Source organism: Podarcis liolepis (genome assembly GCF_965112155.1).
Source record: "Podarcis liolepis genome assembly, chromosome: 10".
Lineage (NCBI taxonomy): Eukaryota > Metazoa > Chordata > Lepidosauria > Squamata > Lacertidae > Podarcis > Podarcis liolepis.
Genome location: NC_139562.1, coordinates 58,084,187 through 58,099,790, shown reverse-complemented (window position 1 = coordinate 58,099,790; position 15,604 = coordinate 58,084,187). Strand labels below are relative to the sequence as shown.

The 15,604-nt window shown below is 43.3% G+C and overlaps 1 protein-coding gene and 1 long non-coding RNA gene across 2 annotated transcripts in view; one reads left to right on the top strand and one right to left on the bottom strand.

Moving 5' to 3' along the window:
• Window positions 1-1,327: 1,327 nt before the first annotated feature.
• Window positions 1,328-5,678, top strand: LOC310687997. The gene is made up of 2 exons (XR_014516724.1): window positions 1,328-3,365; window positions 3,738-5,678. It is a non-coding gene; the product is annotated as an uncharacterized lncRNA (long non-coding RNA).
• A 502-nt stretch (window positions 5,679-6,180) lies between these two features.
• The window catches only part of LOC310687782 (sucrase-isomaltase, intestinal-like), a 90,144-nt gene continuing 80,720 nt past the window's right edge, over window positions 6,181-15,604 (bottom strand). Inside the window, exons 22-23 of the mRNA XM_083463443.1 lie at window positions 10,665-10,823; window positions 6,181-6,338 (exon numbers count right to left, since the gene is read on the bottom strand). Of these exons, the coding sequence (XP_083319569.1) occupies window positions 6,279-6,338; window positions 10,665-10,823 (219 nt within the window). The 3' untranslated portion in view covers window positions 6,181-6,278. The remainder of the gene's footprint in view (window positions 6,339-10,664; window positions 10,824-15,604) is intronic.

Here is a 15,604-nt window from a genome sequence, read left to right as displayed (position 1 = left end):
TTGCCCACGACACCTTCAGCATATAGCGATCATGAGAAAACATCCACCCTTTGGTGATTCTCGACTGCACTAAACTGCTGTGAGGTTTTAAGGAAAGGCTGTACCTCAATGGGACAGCCTCTGCTCTGCTTTCTGCAAAGAAGGTCACAAATTGATCCCCCCACTATCTCCAAGCAGAGCTGAGACCTGTCTGAAATTCTAGAGGAAATGCTATCTTACCATGCTTACTAGTGATGGGTGGGCTACTGCAATCTTCATTGGGCTCTAGAGTAAGGTTACCAGACGTCCCCGTTTCCCGGGAACAGTCCCCGGATTTACAAATCAGTCCCCTGACAAAATCCTATCATTCCTATTGAAATTGAAAAGTGTCCCCGGATTAATTGAAAAAAAAAAATCTGGTAACCTTACTCTAGAGTTCTAAATTCATTTGTTATTGCTGCTCCCTCCTGCAGGAGCCCTCTCCCACCCAACTCCTTGCTCCTGCTGCTGCTTAGCAGTGGAAAGGACACCAGAAGGAACTTTCTTCCCCCCCCCTCCATCTTCTTCCTTCTCTCCCTGGCCCCACTCCCTCTGCTCCCTACCAGCTCAACCAGTTTTGTCACACTGGGCGTGGAGACTATGGGGTGTCACAGCTACGATGTAGAATGGAAGGTGAGAGGCAAGGAGGGCAAATTTTGGTGTTGTACAGGGCACCGCTGGAATTTGTGACCTCATTTCAGCCACTGCTCCCTAGCCAGGCACCTGGAATTCTGGTATGCTAATCTAAGGTTGACGCAGGTGGCGCTGTGGGTTAAACCACAGAGCCTAGGACTTGCCGATCAGAAGGTCGGCGGTTCGAATCCCCACAACGGGGTGAGCTCCCGTTGCTCGGTCCCTGCTCCTGCTAACCTAGCAGTTCGAAAGCATGTCAAAGTGCAAGTAGATAAATAGGTACCACTCCGGCGGGAAGGTAAACGGTGTTTCCGTGCGCTGCTTAGAAGTGGCTTAGTTAGTCATGCTGGCCAAATGACCCGGAAGCTGTACGCCGGCTCCCTCGGCCAGTAAAGTGAGATGAGCGCCCCAACCCCAGAGTCGGTCACGGCTGGACCTAATGGTCAGGGGTCCCTTTACCTTTACCTTAATCTAAGGTTCCTTGAGAATAGCGCATTCCCATGGTTCCTGCCTCTGGAACCATAACTGCCGCCGTGTTGCAGATGCTGAGGGCAAAGAAGGTAGAGTGAGTGTGGTGGGAGATGTACTTCACTTATTCGTTGTTGTTGCCGGCATCACAGCAAAAGTCAAGTAAATGAGTGGATGGTGAAATTTAAAAAATCCATTAAAAATCTAGCTCAGATTAAACTCAAATCTTGAGAAGAACTGGGTTCATAATGCTTGTTTCACACTGAACATTATGAGCCACCATGGTCCATATTCCAAATCAAAAAATTACATACTTCAGCAACATTGCTAACGACTGTCTTCCCGCTGGCTGGCTAAACAATTATTTCAAAACCATTGCAGGTTGAAGAGGGCACAAAACAGTTCAGTTGGGCAGGGTGGAAGGGAAGCCATGATAGGATTGCATGTAGCTCACAGTTCATACCTTGGAAAACATGGCCGCTGATCAAAAGATTAAAAACAGAAATCACAAGCATTGGGATCATTCGGAGTTTATTTTTTTAGTTCATAGAGATCAGTTGTATTATTATGCCGTTGGACCCCACACCAGAGGGCAAGGTCACAAGAACCTTTCAGACTAGGTTTCTTTTATCAGCAATGTAAGCTCCTAAATGGTCAAAATTACAGTGCAGAGGTGACTCTCCAGGCTGTCTTTCACTTCTGAGTTGTTCTAATTGGCTCGGTAACCTGCAATTTTAGGGCAGTCGATGAAGTGACCCTCAGTCCTAATGATTTCGCTTTTGAAGAGCTAGAGCAGCACTGATTTTATGTTGCCTGAGAATCCTAACTGTCTCAGAAGAAACTCAGGTGTTTTAATTGGGGAAGTTTTGAGAACTTCATTTTGTTTGGAGACTATGAGTGAGAATTTCCTAACCCTTAATCCTGGTTTCAATCTTTGTTAGAATAGTGATGTGTGTGGGTTTTTTAAAAAAATAGATTTTATTGTTATTCCATACCTTATTGGGTGGAAAAGCCTAATATATTATATCCTAAATTTCAGTACAAAGTTGTCCTTCAGTGCAATTTCCCCAAACATCACATCTGATAGAACCTGGCCAGTTTTTAAGCCAAGCAAAAGTTTCACAAAACCAACACAATGTGCATACAAGTGTCTTGCTTTGTGGCTGTCAAGCAAGCAGGCAGGCGTGTGACATTTCAGGAGAGCTCAATTTTGGTTGTGGCACTCAGATCCATTCCTCCGTTTATTATCAGACGGGAGCAGGCAGCTGAGGAGTTGAGATGGCAAATAGCAAAGGCATACCAGCTGAAGGGTTCAGGCAAGGAATGTTTTGACAGATTTAGTGGGTTCCGAGACTCCCTGAAATTGGGAAGCCTTTGATCGTGGGCGCACTTATGCAGCGCTCAGATGAGAAAGGCACATTGTGATCCTTCAGAGATTTGCACTGAGAAGTCACACTTTGGCATGCACATTTGTGCCATGTAGTCATTAATTCCCAAGTTAACTTCAGCAGCCATGCATTTGATAAATGTGATTTTCAAAAACACAGGGTCACTATCTACACACAGAAGCATTTTCTTAAAGCACTTTTCTTGTGAGGATTTTGCACCGAGAATGAATGGAAATATACTTACACCTCAGTTTCCATTCAGGGCTTCTGTAATTATGGCTAAAGCAGAGGGAGGCTCCATTAAGGCACTTTTACACACGGTACATTTTTGACTTGAGCAAACTTTATACAAACTTGTGGCTGCGGTTGACGTTAGACGCTAGATGAAACAAAACAGCTTAGTGCTTTGCCATCTGTCATACTGCAATTTCTGAAGTGCTCTCTTTATGGCTGCAAGGCTAAAAGCCAGTTCTCGGTGTTTTGGCCCATAGCATTCTGCCAAGTGAGCAAGCATTTTAGTGTAGGTGTGGCCTGAATTCAGTCTTGCAGGAAATACTTTGTTTTCGTTGGAATTTTGAGGTCCACAAACCAAAGAAAACATTGGGGTGGGGGAGCAAAGAGAAAGCTCATAGGATGGGGCCAATTACCTGCTGCACCCCACAAGCTTCATACACAGGGTTGATATCCATATATAAATACAGATCTGCATCTTACAGTACACCAAGAAGTCCAAATAGCCCCATTTGTCGGGTGAGAGTCTCTTGTTGTCATACAGTCAGGAATTAGAACCCCTTGCTGAACTACAGCGATTCAACCAGTAATAGATCTCTAGTAACCATCTACCTACCTCTGTTCTAGGTAAAGGTAAAGGGACTCCTGACCATTAGGTCCAGTCGTGACTGACATTGGGGTTGCGGCGCTCATCTCGCTTTATTGTCCGAGGGACCCGGCATTTGTCCGCAGACAGCTTCCGGGTCATGTGGCCAGCATGACTAAGCCACTTCTGGCGAACCAGAGCAGCGCACGGAAACGCCGTTTACCTTCCCGCCGGAGTGGTACCTATTTATCTACTTGCACTTTGACATGCTTTCGAACTGCTAGGTTGGCAGGAGCAGGGACCGAGCAACAGGAGCTCACACCGTCGCGGGGATTCGAACCACTGACCTTCTGATTGGCAACTCCTAGGCTCTGTGGTTTAACCCACAGTGCCACCCGCATCCTCTGTTCTAGACCTTGAGAACAGAGGTGGGTCTCTCTCAACAGGGTTTCTGTCTCTAGTGTCTTAGAGCTGCCAAAGCAGCATGAAAGGGAGTGTTTATCTACTGAAAAGTGGGTCTTCTCACCCTTTGTGCTGATTGGAGCCAATCAGAATGAAAGGAGGTGAGTGAGTCACTGAAGATGGGCTCCTAGGGTCAATCTGGAGAAGGTGTGCAGGAAGATCACCAAGAGTTCTGCATGTTCCAGTGCTAAGGATTTCAGAACACAGAAAACACAACTTCACAGATTTCAGAACACAGAAAACTTCAATTTCAAGAGAATGGTGTTTGCGTCCTGTTGCATTCAACTGGAATGTCAAGGAAAGCACAGTTTAAATCTTCCTGAAAGAAGATACACACCATTTATCCATGCATATGCACTAAAAATAATAGATTTAGCTGAAAGGTAATGCATGGAGATCAGCACGGATTGTTGCAATGCATCCCTAATTATTATGACTGTATAACTATAAGATTATGGTATAATCTGAGAAGGTTGCATAATCTTAGAAAGGAGTGAGGGGGCGTGGCTGTGGCTATCATGAAGGGACACAGAACATCTGAATTTGCCACCAGAATACTGTATGGAAGGTAAGCTATCTGTAAGGTGAAGTCTGGAAAGTGTCTCATGTGCTGCCTGATTTAGGAAATTAACGTATTGTGAAGGCTGACTCTGTCCAGTTGAAACATGCAGTGTGTGTGGCGTGTGTGGGAGGTATCTCATATCGCTTGTGAATGGTCAACTTTCCATTTAAACTGTCACTTTTATTGCCAAAAGTGATAGAAAGAGGAGATGGATCCTTGCAAGCAGCTGAGCCTGTGTACTTTGCTATAAAAAACTGTGATTTCAACGTGCATACGCCATTAGCAGCTGATGTGAGGCTTTTTATACTTGGGTGGCAGCATACAAAAAATATTCTAAGGATTGGCCCCCAAGAGCATCAATGTGTCAAGTGAGCATGATTTGGTCCAATCCATTTCCCTTGTTCAGTTATCTCTGGAGCTCTCTTTGGGTGCTTTTAGAGTAATGCACTGCATGAAAAAAGCATGAACCATTAGACAAGTTAAGGTTTGGCAAAGAAAGTATGTGCATTTGAACTTATCAGCTGATCAGGGAGCCAAGTAAATAATTCAAGCTGCAGCATAAATTAAACATTTTAAAATATATCGCACTTACATTCATGTTAAGTAGCTGAATATATTTCCCTCTCTAGACCCCCAGACATACATGAAAGCAGCTTTGTAAAAAGTGTTTTGACCGGGTCTGTGGAACAATATTTTTCACTCTCTTCTCAAAAGTTGGTTTGCTTTAGATAACTTAAACTCTTAAGCCTGGTTTACACACCAATGCTCATCTATCATGGACTGGTTGGATGCAGAGGAATCATGTGAGGAGCCAGCTGGGGAACACTCAAGGGAAGAAGGCTCAGTGCTAGGGGACTGGTGGTGGGACAACACCGAGTGGTCAGAAGGAGAAGAGGGAGCAGACTGGGAGGAGGAAGTGCCGAAAGCTGAAGAGGCAACAGGGCTTAGTGAGCAGGAAGAGACTGTGGCAGAGAACAGTCCAGAAGCAGAGGCAGAAGCGGAGGCTGGAGATGCCAAGAGGCAAAGATGAGTCAGGCTGGTGAGTAAGCAAGGCTGTCTTCCCCTCTTGCTGCAACCAATTCCACTCCCTGCTGGTCTCCCAGAACCAGAAGAGGTATAAAGAGGGTGGAGCAAAAACAGAGAAGGCATCATAGTCTCAGATTACTTGGGAATGACCCGAGGAAGAAGGATAATTAAGGAGCTGTAGGAAGGTGGGGACCTTTGGTCCTCACAACTGCCTCATTGGGGCAAGATCTACTGGGAAGGGTTGCTGTGCTCATGAGGCCTGAGCCATTTTGTTTATTTCAATAAAGAGTTAACTTCACCAACACCTTGTGAGTTATTTCTTACCTGCTCCTGACACCCACTCTGACATCAGCATTTGACAACTGCAGCATCAAGGGATGAATTGAATTAAAAACTGAACCACCATATATCTAATCTTGCCTGATGATGATGAGGTCAACCTTTTTGGTGAGTGCTTTTGATCCTCCTTGGGGTACAGAAATCCAGTCTAGGATATTAGGTGAAAGTAGATGTGGCTGTCGTAGCAAAATGGCCTAGATGCAACATTCATAGTATTGAATTCAACTAACTTCTACTTAGAGTAGACACTGCAAAGGACCTAAATTAGTTGTGGCCATTATAGTTAGTTGAATATATCTCATATAGTGACTTCAAAAAGTCTAGCCTGCTATGGAAGCAGGAGGCCCACTTACTTTTGAATCCAGACATTTATTAACATTAAAAATGACACGTTGATTTATGCTTCTCAGGAAAACCTACCCTGTAATTCTCTAGAAAGAAGGACACATGGGACACTCACAAAAATATGCAAGGCACTGATGTTTATTAATTCAGAAAAGAATTCATGAAGACATGCAAATTACAGATTTAATCACAAAGCAAATTATTTGATTTCTTCAGCATCCTATTGAAGTATGAGGTCCAACTCTTCACCAAGTGGTACAGAAAGGTGCACAACAAGTTTCTAGTGAGAAAGAAAGAAAATTAATGTTAAATGGGTTTAAAGAAAACCACCTCCAGTATTAGGAATTACCAGAACAGGAACAATCCATCCAAAGCTAAACATTTGGGAAGCCCTTAGGGGAAGGTTTAAATACATGCTTAATTACTTTATGAAACAATTAAAAGTGCTTCATTTTGTTGGAATCATACCACTGTATTTTGACTGGTATAACATACCTCTCATGTAGAAATAAGCTAAGATACCCAGTCTAGACACCTGAAGTCTAAGGCAGGATAAAGGTCACTACCCAGACACTGTCTTTTTTGCAGATAATGGTTGAGAACTCTCCAGCACTTCCAAAACAACTAAAATGCAACATTACTGATTTCAACATGAAAAATAAATAGGCTACATCTTTTTATGATTCAGTCTAACTAAAGTTCTCTCTATTATCCATTTGCAAACTATTTGTCTACAGTTTTAAAGGAGATGTGTGCCAAAGCACAAGCCTATCCTGTTAAGAACAGCAAATCACACAGAGAGGTTGGTGAATTCAGGCCCCTAGAGTCTCACTATTTACTATAAGAATGAGAGATCTTAATAAGAAAAGAGGATAGCCCTATTGTAGCCACACTAAACCAATATCCTCTGGACCAGGCATAGGCAAACTCGGCCCTCCAGATGTTTTGGGGCTACAACTCCCATCATCCCTAGCTAACAGGACCAGTGGTCAGGGATGATGGGAATTGTTGTCTCAAAACATCTGGAGGGCCGAGTTTGCCTATGCCTGCTCTGGACAAATACTGATTACCTGGGCTTATCTTATTCTGATCAACTGCCTTATTCCAGAAACTATTTCCCAAGGCTACACAATTTCTCTTTTCTATTGGCAAAACAATATTATGCTTTAGGAATGCAAGAAGCTGTGTTGACTATTTGTCCCTATGGCCCAATATTGCCCACTCTTGACTGGCAACAGTTCTCCAACATGTCATGCAGAGGTCATTCCCATCACCTGCCACCAGTATTTTCTTGAACAGTCCCCTCCCCATCAAAAAGTATTGGTTTTGATATGTAATCTGATAGGCACCTTTCGTAATTCCAGTATATTTTTAATGCAGGCAGGGGAAAAAATATTCTAAATTAATTATAATGATGAAGTCTGACACGTTTAAAATAGAAAGTGTCGGCCTCCCCATTGCTTCCATGCAAAGCCTCTTTCTCTAGTTCTTTGTTCAACCAATTTGTTCAGTATTGTAAGTTACAGAAACAGCATTAAGCAATGGGGCTTCTTATCCTGACTCCATTTCCCAGCTAGAGAGCACAGCAAAAACTATTATTTTTTTTGCTTGCGTCCTTAGTGATTTATTTCCAGAAAAATATGATGGTGTGTTCAGAAGTGATTTCTGACTTTTACTGGCTTTAAGGGCCATTTGAGGGCAGTGCAATTGTAAAGCATCTATAACGGAAAATATTTGGAGTGAAATAGCCAACTACAAGGTATTTGGAGTGGAAAAATCTCTATTAGGGGAAATTCAATCTTCCTACTCTAGACCTGACATTAATTTCTGAAATGAAAGGCACTAGGCTCAAGCCAAGAGCTATGCTAAGAATTTCATTTTTTTCCAGTTTTTGATGAATTGTTGGGTGGATGGCAGGGTGGTGATGGGATGAAATCCTCCCCAAATATCACAGGGTGGGGGGAGGCATTTCTCTGAAATTTTCAGGAAGGAGTTGCTCTTTACCTTACTTCATATTATGAGGTGGACAAGGGCTTCCCATTTCCCCCCATCCTTTTAAAACTTAGAAATAAGCGCCCTACATCACTCTCAGTAGCACAATGCTCACTCCACAACTTCCCACTGGCTGTGCAACCTGGAAAGACTTGGGAAAAACACAATTTCATGCCGCGACCAAGGTGTTTCAAGAAGAAGGCATCCTGAGGTTCTTACCAGAGTTTCTCACGGGCCATACTTTCTGGCAAGATCCAGTAAAGGTAAGCAGCAGCTCCTTTCAGAAATTTTGTAGAAATTTATCACCCTGCCCCCACCACTGCCAAGAAAGCAGCAGAAAACCAGGTCCCTTTTCTGAAGGAAGAGGATGTTTTTGAGAACTCGGAGGTGAGGAAATGGATTTGGGACCAACTTTGATCAAGCCTGCCTAGAAACTGCCCCAGATGTGAGGGACTTTATGGAGCTTCTTCACTAGAAGCAAAATTCTGGCTGAATTTATTTTAACGCATATTGTTTTAGGAATTATAACTGAGCCCCTTACCTAGCCCTGGATGATGATGATGATGATGATTATGTTTCACTGTGGCCCTAACAGTGTTGTGACACAATGCCCTAATGATCTGCTGACAGCTGCCATTTTGTAGCTGCTTGGAAAACATGTAATTGTGAGCTTATGTAAATAGCAGTCACGAAACAAGACAGGCAGCCTTCCCACATATGTGCACAGAAAAGTTTCCCATTCTTACTGCGGTGGCTGTTTTTGAAATGCTAACTGCACATTCTGCCAAATGGAACAGAAAAAACTATTCACATGCCCATGCTGGATAAATATTAACACTATCGGGAGCAGCCAAACTGTTCAGCTTGATTAATAGGCCCCCTCCATTTCCTACTTCATTCCTCATGTCCATAGGTCATGGCTGCAAGCGTATAGTGATGGTTCAAAAAAAATTATTTGTGGCTTTCCCTTTAGCAGCAAACCACCTTCAACACGAGCACTTTCAACATGATCTAGATTTGCACACACCAGCAGACACCCATCTGCTAGTAGTCAACAGCAAATGGGATGGGGTGGCTCACCTGACCTCCGTCTGACTGAGGACTCAGCTACATCAGCAAAGAAAAAGCGTTTCATATGCGTTGTTTATGCATTCTAAAACTGTGGAGTTCCGCTTTTGCCAACCCGATTTCTCGTACAAAGTTTGCAACATGTTTAACTGAAACGCTGGTTTGCTAGATCCAGCCTAAGTAACTACAGCAGAGGTTGGCAACCTAAGGCCCATCGGCCGGTTCCAGCCCATGAGCTTCCTGGAACCGGCTCACAGTCGTTCTGTGGATTGGCGTGGGGATTCTATGCATTTTCCCCCTGTGGCACCATTTTTTTCCTTGCCATGGGGACCTACTTCTGGGTTGGAACAGTGCCAGAAATAGCGTACGCACACAGGCACTCCTCACCCAGAGGAGCGCCTGTACGCGTCCGTAGAAGCTATTTCCGGCGCACTTCCGGGACGGAGGAGCACCCGTGTGCATGCGCACACGCTATTTCCGGTGCTCTTCCGACCCAGAAGAGTCCTGGAAATAGCTTGAGTGCGTGCATGGGCAGGCATGCTCTGGCCCACCGAGAGGTCTGCCGGGGAGTGGACCAGACCGGCCTCAACAATAACAATAATAATAATAATTTATTATTTATACCCCGCCCATCTGGCTGGGTTTCCCCAGCCACTCTGGGTGGCTTCCAACAAAACACTAAAATACAATAACCTATTAAGCATTAAAAGCTTCCCTAAACAGGGCTGCTTTCAGATGTCTTCTAAAAGTTTGGTAGTTCTTTTTCTCTTTGACATCTGGTGGGAGGGTGTTCCACAGGGCGGGCGCCACTACCGAGAAGCCCTCTGCCTAGTTCCCTGTAACTTGGCTTCTCGCAGCGAGGGAACTGTCAGAAGGCCCTTGGGGCTGGACCTCAGTGTCCAGGCAGAACGATGGAGATGGAAACAAAAGACATTTCCGACCCCTGAACTACAGCATATTGGGATATAGATGGGGAAGAGGAAGGAGACGCCACTGATGGTGTGACAGAAATGTGCCAGAACCAATCCGGCACTCCTGCCTGTGTGTTTGCACCACACTCACCTCAGGCCACCCCCTGCCCTTTCTGGTATGTTGCAGGGAACCACCACACAGTGTACTACTGCCAATGGTTAATGCCGCACAGCTGAACGGACTGGAATCGTGTAATGACAATGTAATGTACTTAATTGATTACATAAAGTGCACTACGGGCAGCGAGATAAATAACATAGTTTTTGTCTGAAGGTTAACTGCAGCAAAACAGAAAGAGTGATGTTATAGATATAGATATAGATATAGATATAGATATAGATATAGATATAGATATAGATATAGATATAGATATACTGTAGATATAGATATAGATATAGATTAGATATAGATATAGATATAGATATAGATATAGATATAGATATAGATATAGATATAGATATAGATATAGATATAGATATAGATATAGATATAGATATAGATATAGATATATAAAATACAACAATAACAACAATAACCATAAATATTTTAAGTAATTCACAAGCAGAATGCCTACCCCATTTTCCTGGTAATGTATGTCACTTGTGCGGATGCCTTTTCCATTCATAACGACAGCATTAGGTCTTGAGGTCACACCAAGGATCTGAACTGTATCATATATCAGAGAATCGACCCCACGGTAGTTGTTGTTGACAATACTTGTCTTCAAGTGCCCCTAGAATAATTCAGGAGGAAAATACTTTAGGCATTCATTCGACACACAGTGCAATGGCAAACGATGCAGGCATCACTATTTTTTTATTTTTAAAAGTCCTACACAGAACTGTCTTGTGCTGCTGTCAGAATTCCAGTTTGGTGTCAGAAGTACAGATGAACAAACATTCAGCTAAATTGGAACACAAAGGACCAGCTGCTACATACATCATAGCGCATTTACACAAGAGAGACTTTGTCTTTCACAAGCCACTAGCTACCACAGCTGCAATTTAATGGCTTACCGTAGTTATTCTCCTCTCTACAGGTTCTCCTAAGCTAGTTTCCATATGCCCTCTTTTTAAAGATACCAAAGAAGCTGATAAGGTCTGGGAAAGCTCTGATAAAGAAGGCAAGAAACATGGTGTGTTTTTTCAGAATTGTTCAAAGAATAAAATAAAATAAAAAACCCCTAAGAGGCCATTCAGACACCCTTTTAACAGCACATGATTCCAGCCCCCATCTCCTGTGCATTGTAGGCAGAGTGATAGTCATGCAATGGTACCTTGGTTTTAGAACAGCTTAGTTTATGAACAACTTGGAAATAGAACGCTGCAAACCCAGAAGTAGGTGTTTGCCTTGGAAGCAGAACATGCTGAGTGTGTTCCATTTGTATATTGTGTCCCCCACTGCTAATCAAAGGCTACCTGTTGAGTCTGTCGGCTGTTGAGTCCCGAGCACCCATGCAACACAGAGGTGATATTTAGAGCTTTTGCTATTTTTTTGCGTTTTGGTTTGTGCGGCTTTTTCGTGTTTTTGACAATGACTTGTTCTTCGTTTTATGGGACTGACTTGTGACTGTGGCTTGTGACTTCGTTTCTGTGGTTTGTTTTTGTGACTATGTGGAACCCAGTTCAGCTACTGATTGATTGATTGTGTGGCTGCAGAAATGGATAAAAGCTCCCCATCCACACAATGACTATCATCAGTGCATGTAAGAAAAAAAATTTTTTTATCACCTACAATACTGTCTTATTTATTTTATAGTACAGTACACTGATTATAGGGATGCGGGTGGCGCTGTGGGTTAAACCACAGAACCTAGGACTTGCTGATCAGAAGGTCAGCGGTTCGAATCCCCGCAACGGGGTGAGCTCCTGTTTCTAGGTCCCTGCTCCTGCCAACCTAGCAGTTCGAAAGCACATCAAAGTGCAAGTAGATAAATAGGTACCGCTCTGGCGGGAAGGTAAACAGCGTTTCCGTGCGCTGCTTTGGTTTGCCAGAAGCAGCTTAGTCATGCTGGCCACATGACCCGGAAGCTATACACCGGCTCCATCGGCCAATAAAGTGAGATGAGCGCCGCAGCCCCAGAGTCGGTCACGCCTAGACCTAATGGTCAGGGGTCCCTTTACCTTTACCTTTACCTTTACCTTTACCTTTACACTGATTATTGCTTTCATTTTATGGATCAATGGTCTCATTAGATAGTAAAAATCATGTTAAATGGCTGTTTTAGGGGTTGTTTTTAAAAGTCTGGAATGCATTACTCCATTTTGTATTATTTTCTATGGGAAAGCACACCTTGGTTTTAGAATGCTTTGGTTTTGGAACAGACTTCCGGAACGGGTTAAGTTTGGGAACCAAGGTACCACTGTACATTGAAAACCACGTCAAAACACAACTTCTGAGTGCTGTGCTTTATTACACCTGCTTTCAGAAAGATAACCTTTAGCACTAAAAGCTGAAGAAATAGACCCAAGGGGACAGCTGCCAATGACTGAGCAACTTCCAAATACATTTCAAGCAATAAAAGGCCCACAAAAACCAGCTACTGAGAAGGTATTAATTACTTCGCTAGACAGATCTTTCAGTTTCCAACAGCGGTTCGCTAGAAACAGCGGTTCGCTACACCTGTTATTACGTGATTTTTTTATTTATTAAATGATTTTATGTGCCCACTATGTGCTTCAGTCGGAATTGGCACTAGTATAAGGTAAAGGGACCCCTAACCATTAGGTTCAGTCGTGGCCGACTTTGGGGTTGCAGCACTCATCTCGCTTTACTGGCCGAGGGAGCCAGTGTACAGCTTCCGGGTCAGCATGACTAAGCCGCTTCTGGTGAACCAGAGCAATGCACGGAAACGCTGTTTACCTTCCCGCTGGAGAGGTACCTATTTATCTACTTGCACTTTGATGTGCTTTCGAACTGCTAGGTTGGCAGGAGCAGGGACCAAGCAATGGGAGCTCACCCCGTTGTGGGGATTTGAACTGCTGACCTTCTGATCGGCAAGTCCTAGGCTCTGTGGTTTAACCCACAGCACCACCTGCATCCCTTGGCACTAGTATAGGTGCCCCATAATACCTGTTCCACATTTCTAGGAACTTGATTGTTTGGAGTGACAGCACCTGCACTTGGGAATTCTTTGCCTATTGAGATCAAGCAGGCTATTCACTGTACTATTTTCGGCACCTTGTTTAGACAAGCCTAACCAGATGCTTAGAAAGCTGACTTAACTTTAATGTGTTTGGGTATTTTAACTTTTGTATGTTTTAAAGTATGCTGGTGATATCCCCCCCCCCCCAAGTTTCATTGTTTTATCTTTTCTGTTTTATCTTTTCTTTGAGGTTTTCTAGAATTTAAGCGGCATATAAAGTTGATGCAATAATAAATAAATAAGTTTTCAAGTTATGGATAGGTGCCTTGTTTCTTTCTATTTTGAAAAAGAAAACGGGAAATGAATAGATGTTAAGTGTCTCTTACTTAAAACAGTCTTAAATGGGGCCAGCTATTCAATCAGAATAAAATTAAGACATGTGTAAGAACAGTTTTAGTGAAAAATAGACTAAATAGACTGTAAGAAACTGACAGCATATGAAGATTTACAGTATTTACTTACTTACTTACTTACTTACTTACTTACTTACTTATTTTACATACAGTCATACCTCCGGTTGAATATGCTTCATGTTGAGTGTGTTCGAGTTGCGCTCCGCGGCAACCCGGAAGTAATGGAGCGCATTACTTCTGGGTTTTGCCGCTCGCGCATGCGCAGACACTCAAAATGACATCACGCGCATGTGCAGAAGCGGCAAAAAGCGCCGCGTGCGTGCGCAGACGTGCCATCACTAGTTACGTTTGTTTCTGGATGTGAATGGGGCTCTGGAACAGATCCCATTCGCATCCCAAGGTACCACTGTATAACAGCCTGGGACCTGAGCATCTTTGGCCACATATTTCTCCCTGCCTGCTCTGGTTGGCATTGAGGGCCCTCCTCCAGATTCCCCGACCTCATGAATTTGAGCTGAAGCTTCCCCCCCCACCCTTGACTTTGTAATGCAGTTTTGAGTATGATCACTGCTCTTGGAAATTTTCATTTCTCTTGGTTTATCATATTGGGGTTTTATTAAGCTCACTTCACTCTTCTTAATAAAATGCTTTCTCTGTATACCTGCTATATTTTGCTTTTGGGGTGTTTTTGTGGGTCTTTGGACCGTAATAAAGAATGTGTGTGTACTTCACTCTTCAGCAGGAAAGGCTTCCAGAGCACCTTTCAAGAGAGCTGATGGCATGGCCCCTGCTTCCCACCTCTCTCACTACTGCAGGTTTATGAATGTTGTTTTAAGAAAGTTCAATACTGTGTGTCTCTGTGTTTGCCTGTCTGCTCATTCACACACACATTTCTCTAAGGCCTCTCTTATATATCACTGCATTGCATGCCTCTTCTGTATTAGAATGCCGATTTAACTACCTCACATTTGCAATGTTAACTTGGCGGTTAGGGTTGGCTTAAATGCAGGTTGTAATTTCAGGTACTACAGAGAAGAATCCAATTTAAGCAATGAGAAATAGAAGTGCCACAGAGCCAGCAATCAAATGCAAAGCGATTTCCTGCAGAACATAAAAGTGGCTATCGCCTCTCAATTGCCTTCGGCACATTTTGCCCTCCACGCCAAAGACAGAAGCCTAGTCTAATCTTTTCCTTCCTTTGCCATTCAGCCTATGCCAGTTTTGTGCAAGACAACAAGATAAAAGCACTCTGAAGAAAAGAGCAAAGGAAGAGCCTTAATGCTGGAAAAGCATCTGCTGTATTAAGACGAAATATCCGATGCCAGTCTCTGCAGAGATAATCATGCAGAAAAAATAGTCATCACTCTTCTCCAATTCACTGTCAGTGCTGTAAGCAGGAGGTCTGGGAACAACACCACAGGAATATTAATGTCATTTTGTTCTTCTAAATGGCTCCTATTAATTGCATACTTCTGGGACTGAATGCCAATTGCATCTTTCTGGGACTGCAGACCTGAGTAATATCATCATCAATAGGCAGCTCTGTAGAGGAGGACTGGAGCAATCAGAGAGTAGCAGTAATTCAGTCCTCCCTAACGTTCTGATTTTTTTTTCATAGAGAGATATGCATGCTGACTTACAGCAACACCAGTGCTTGATATTTTGTGTGTTTCCCACAAGCAGCGAAAACTCTACCTTGATTTGGTTTCCTTTCGGGTGAGAGAACATAGAGGATTTGTGACATGTTTGTAAGAACTGCTTGGTTTGCAAATATATAGGTAAAACCTAAGTGGGGTAGAACTCTTATCTGGCAGCAGATCAGCTACCCCACATTACTTACCCCCAATCTGTACTCATGGCTTTTCCTTTCAGAGTGATCTCTCAACCAATACCTCTCACTGAGCAAACCAACCATTTTGGGCTATCAACAAGCGATCTCCCTAACAAAGAGATGGTCAGCCAATAGCCTGTTACATGATGTTTGCCAATATTACTAACAGCATGAAGCTGACTTGG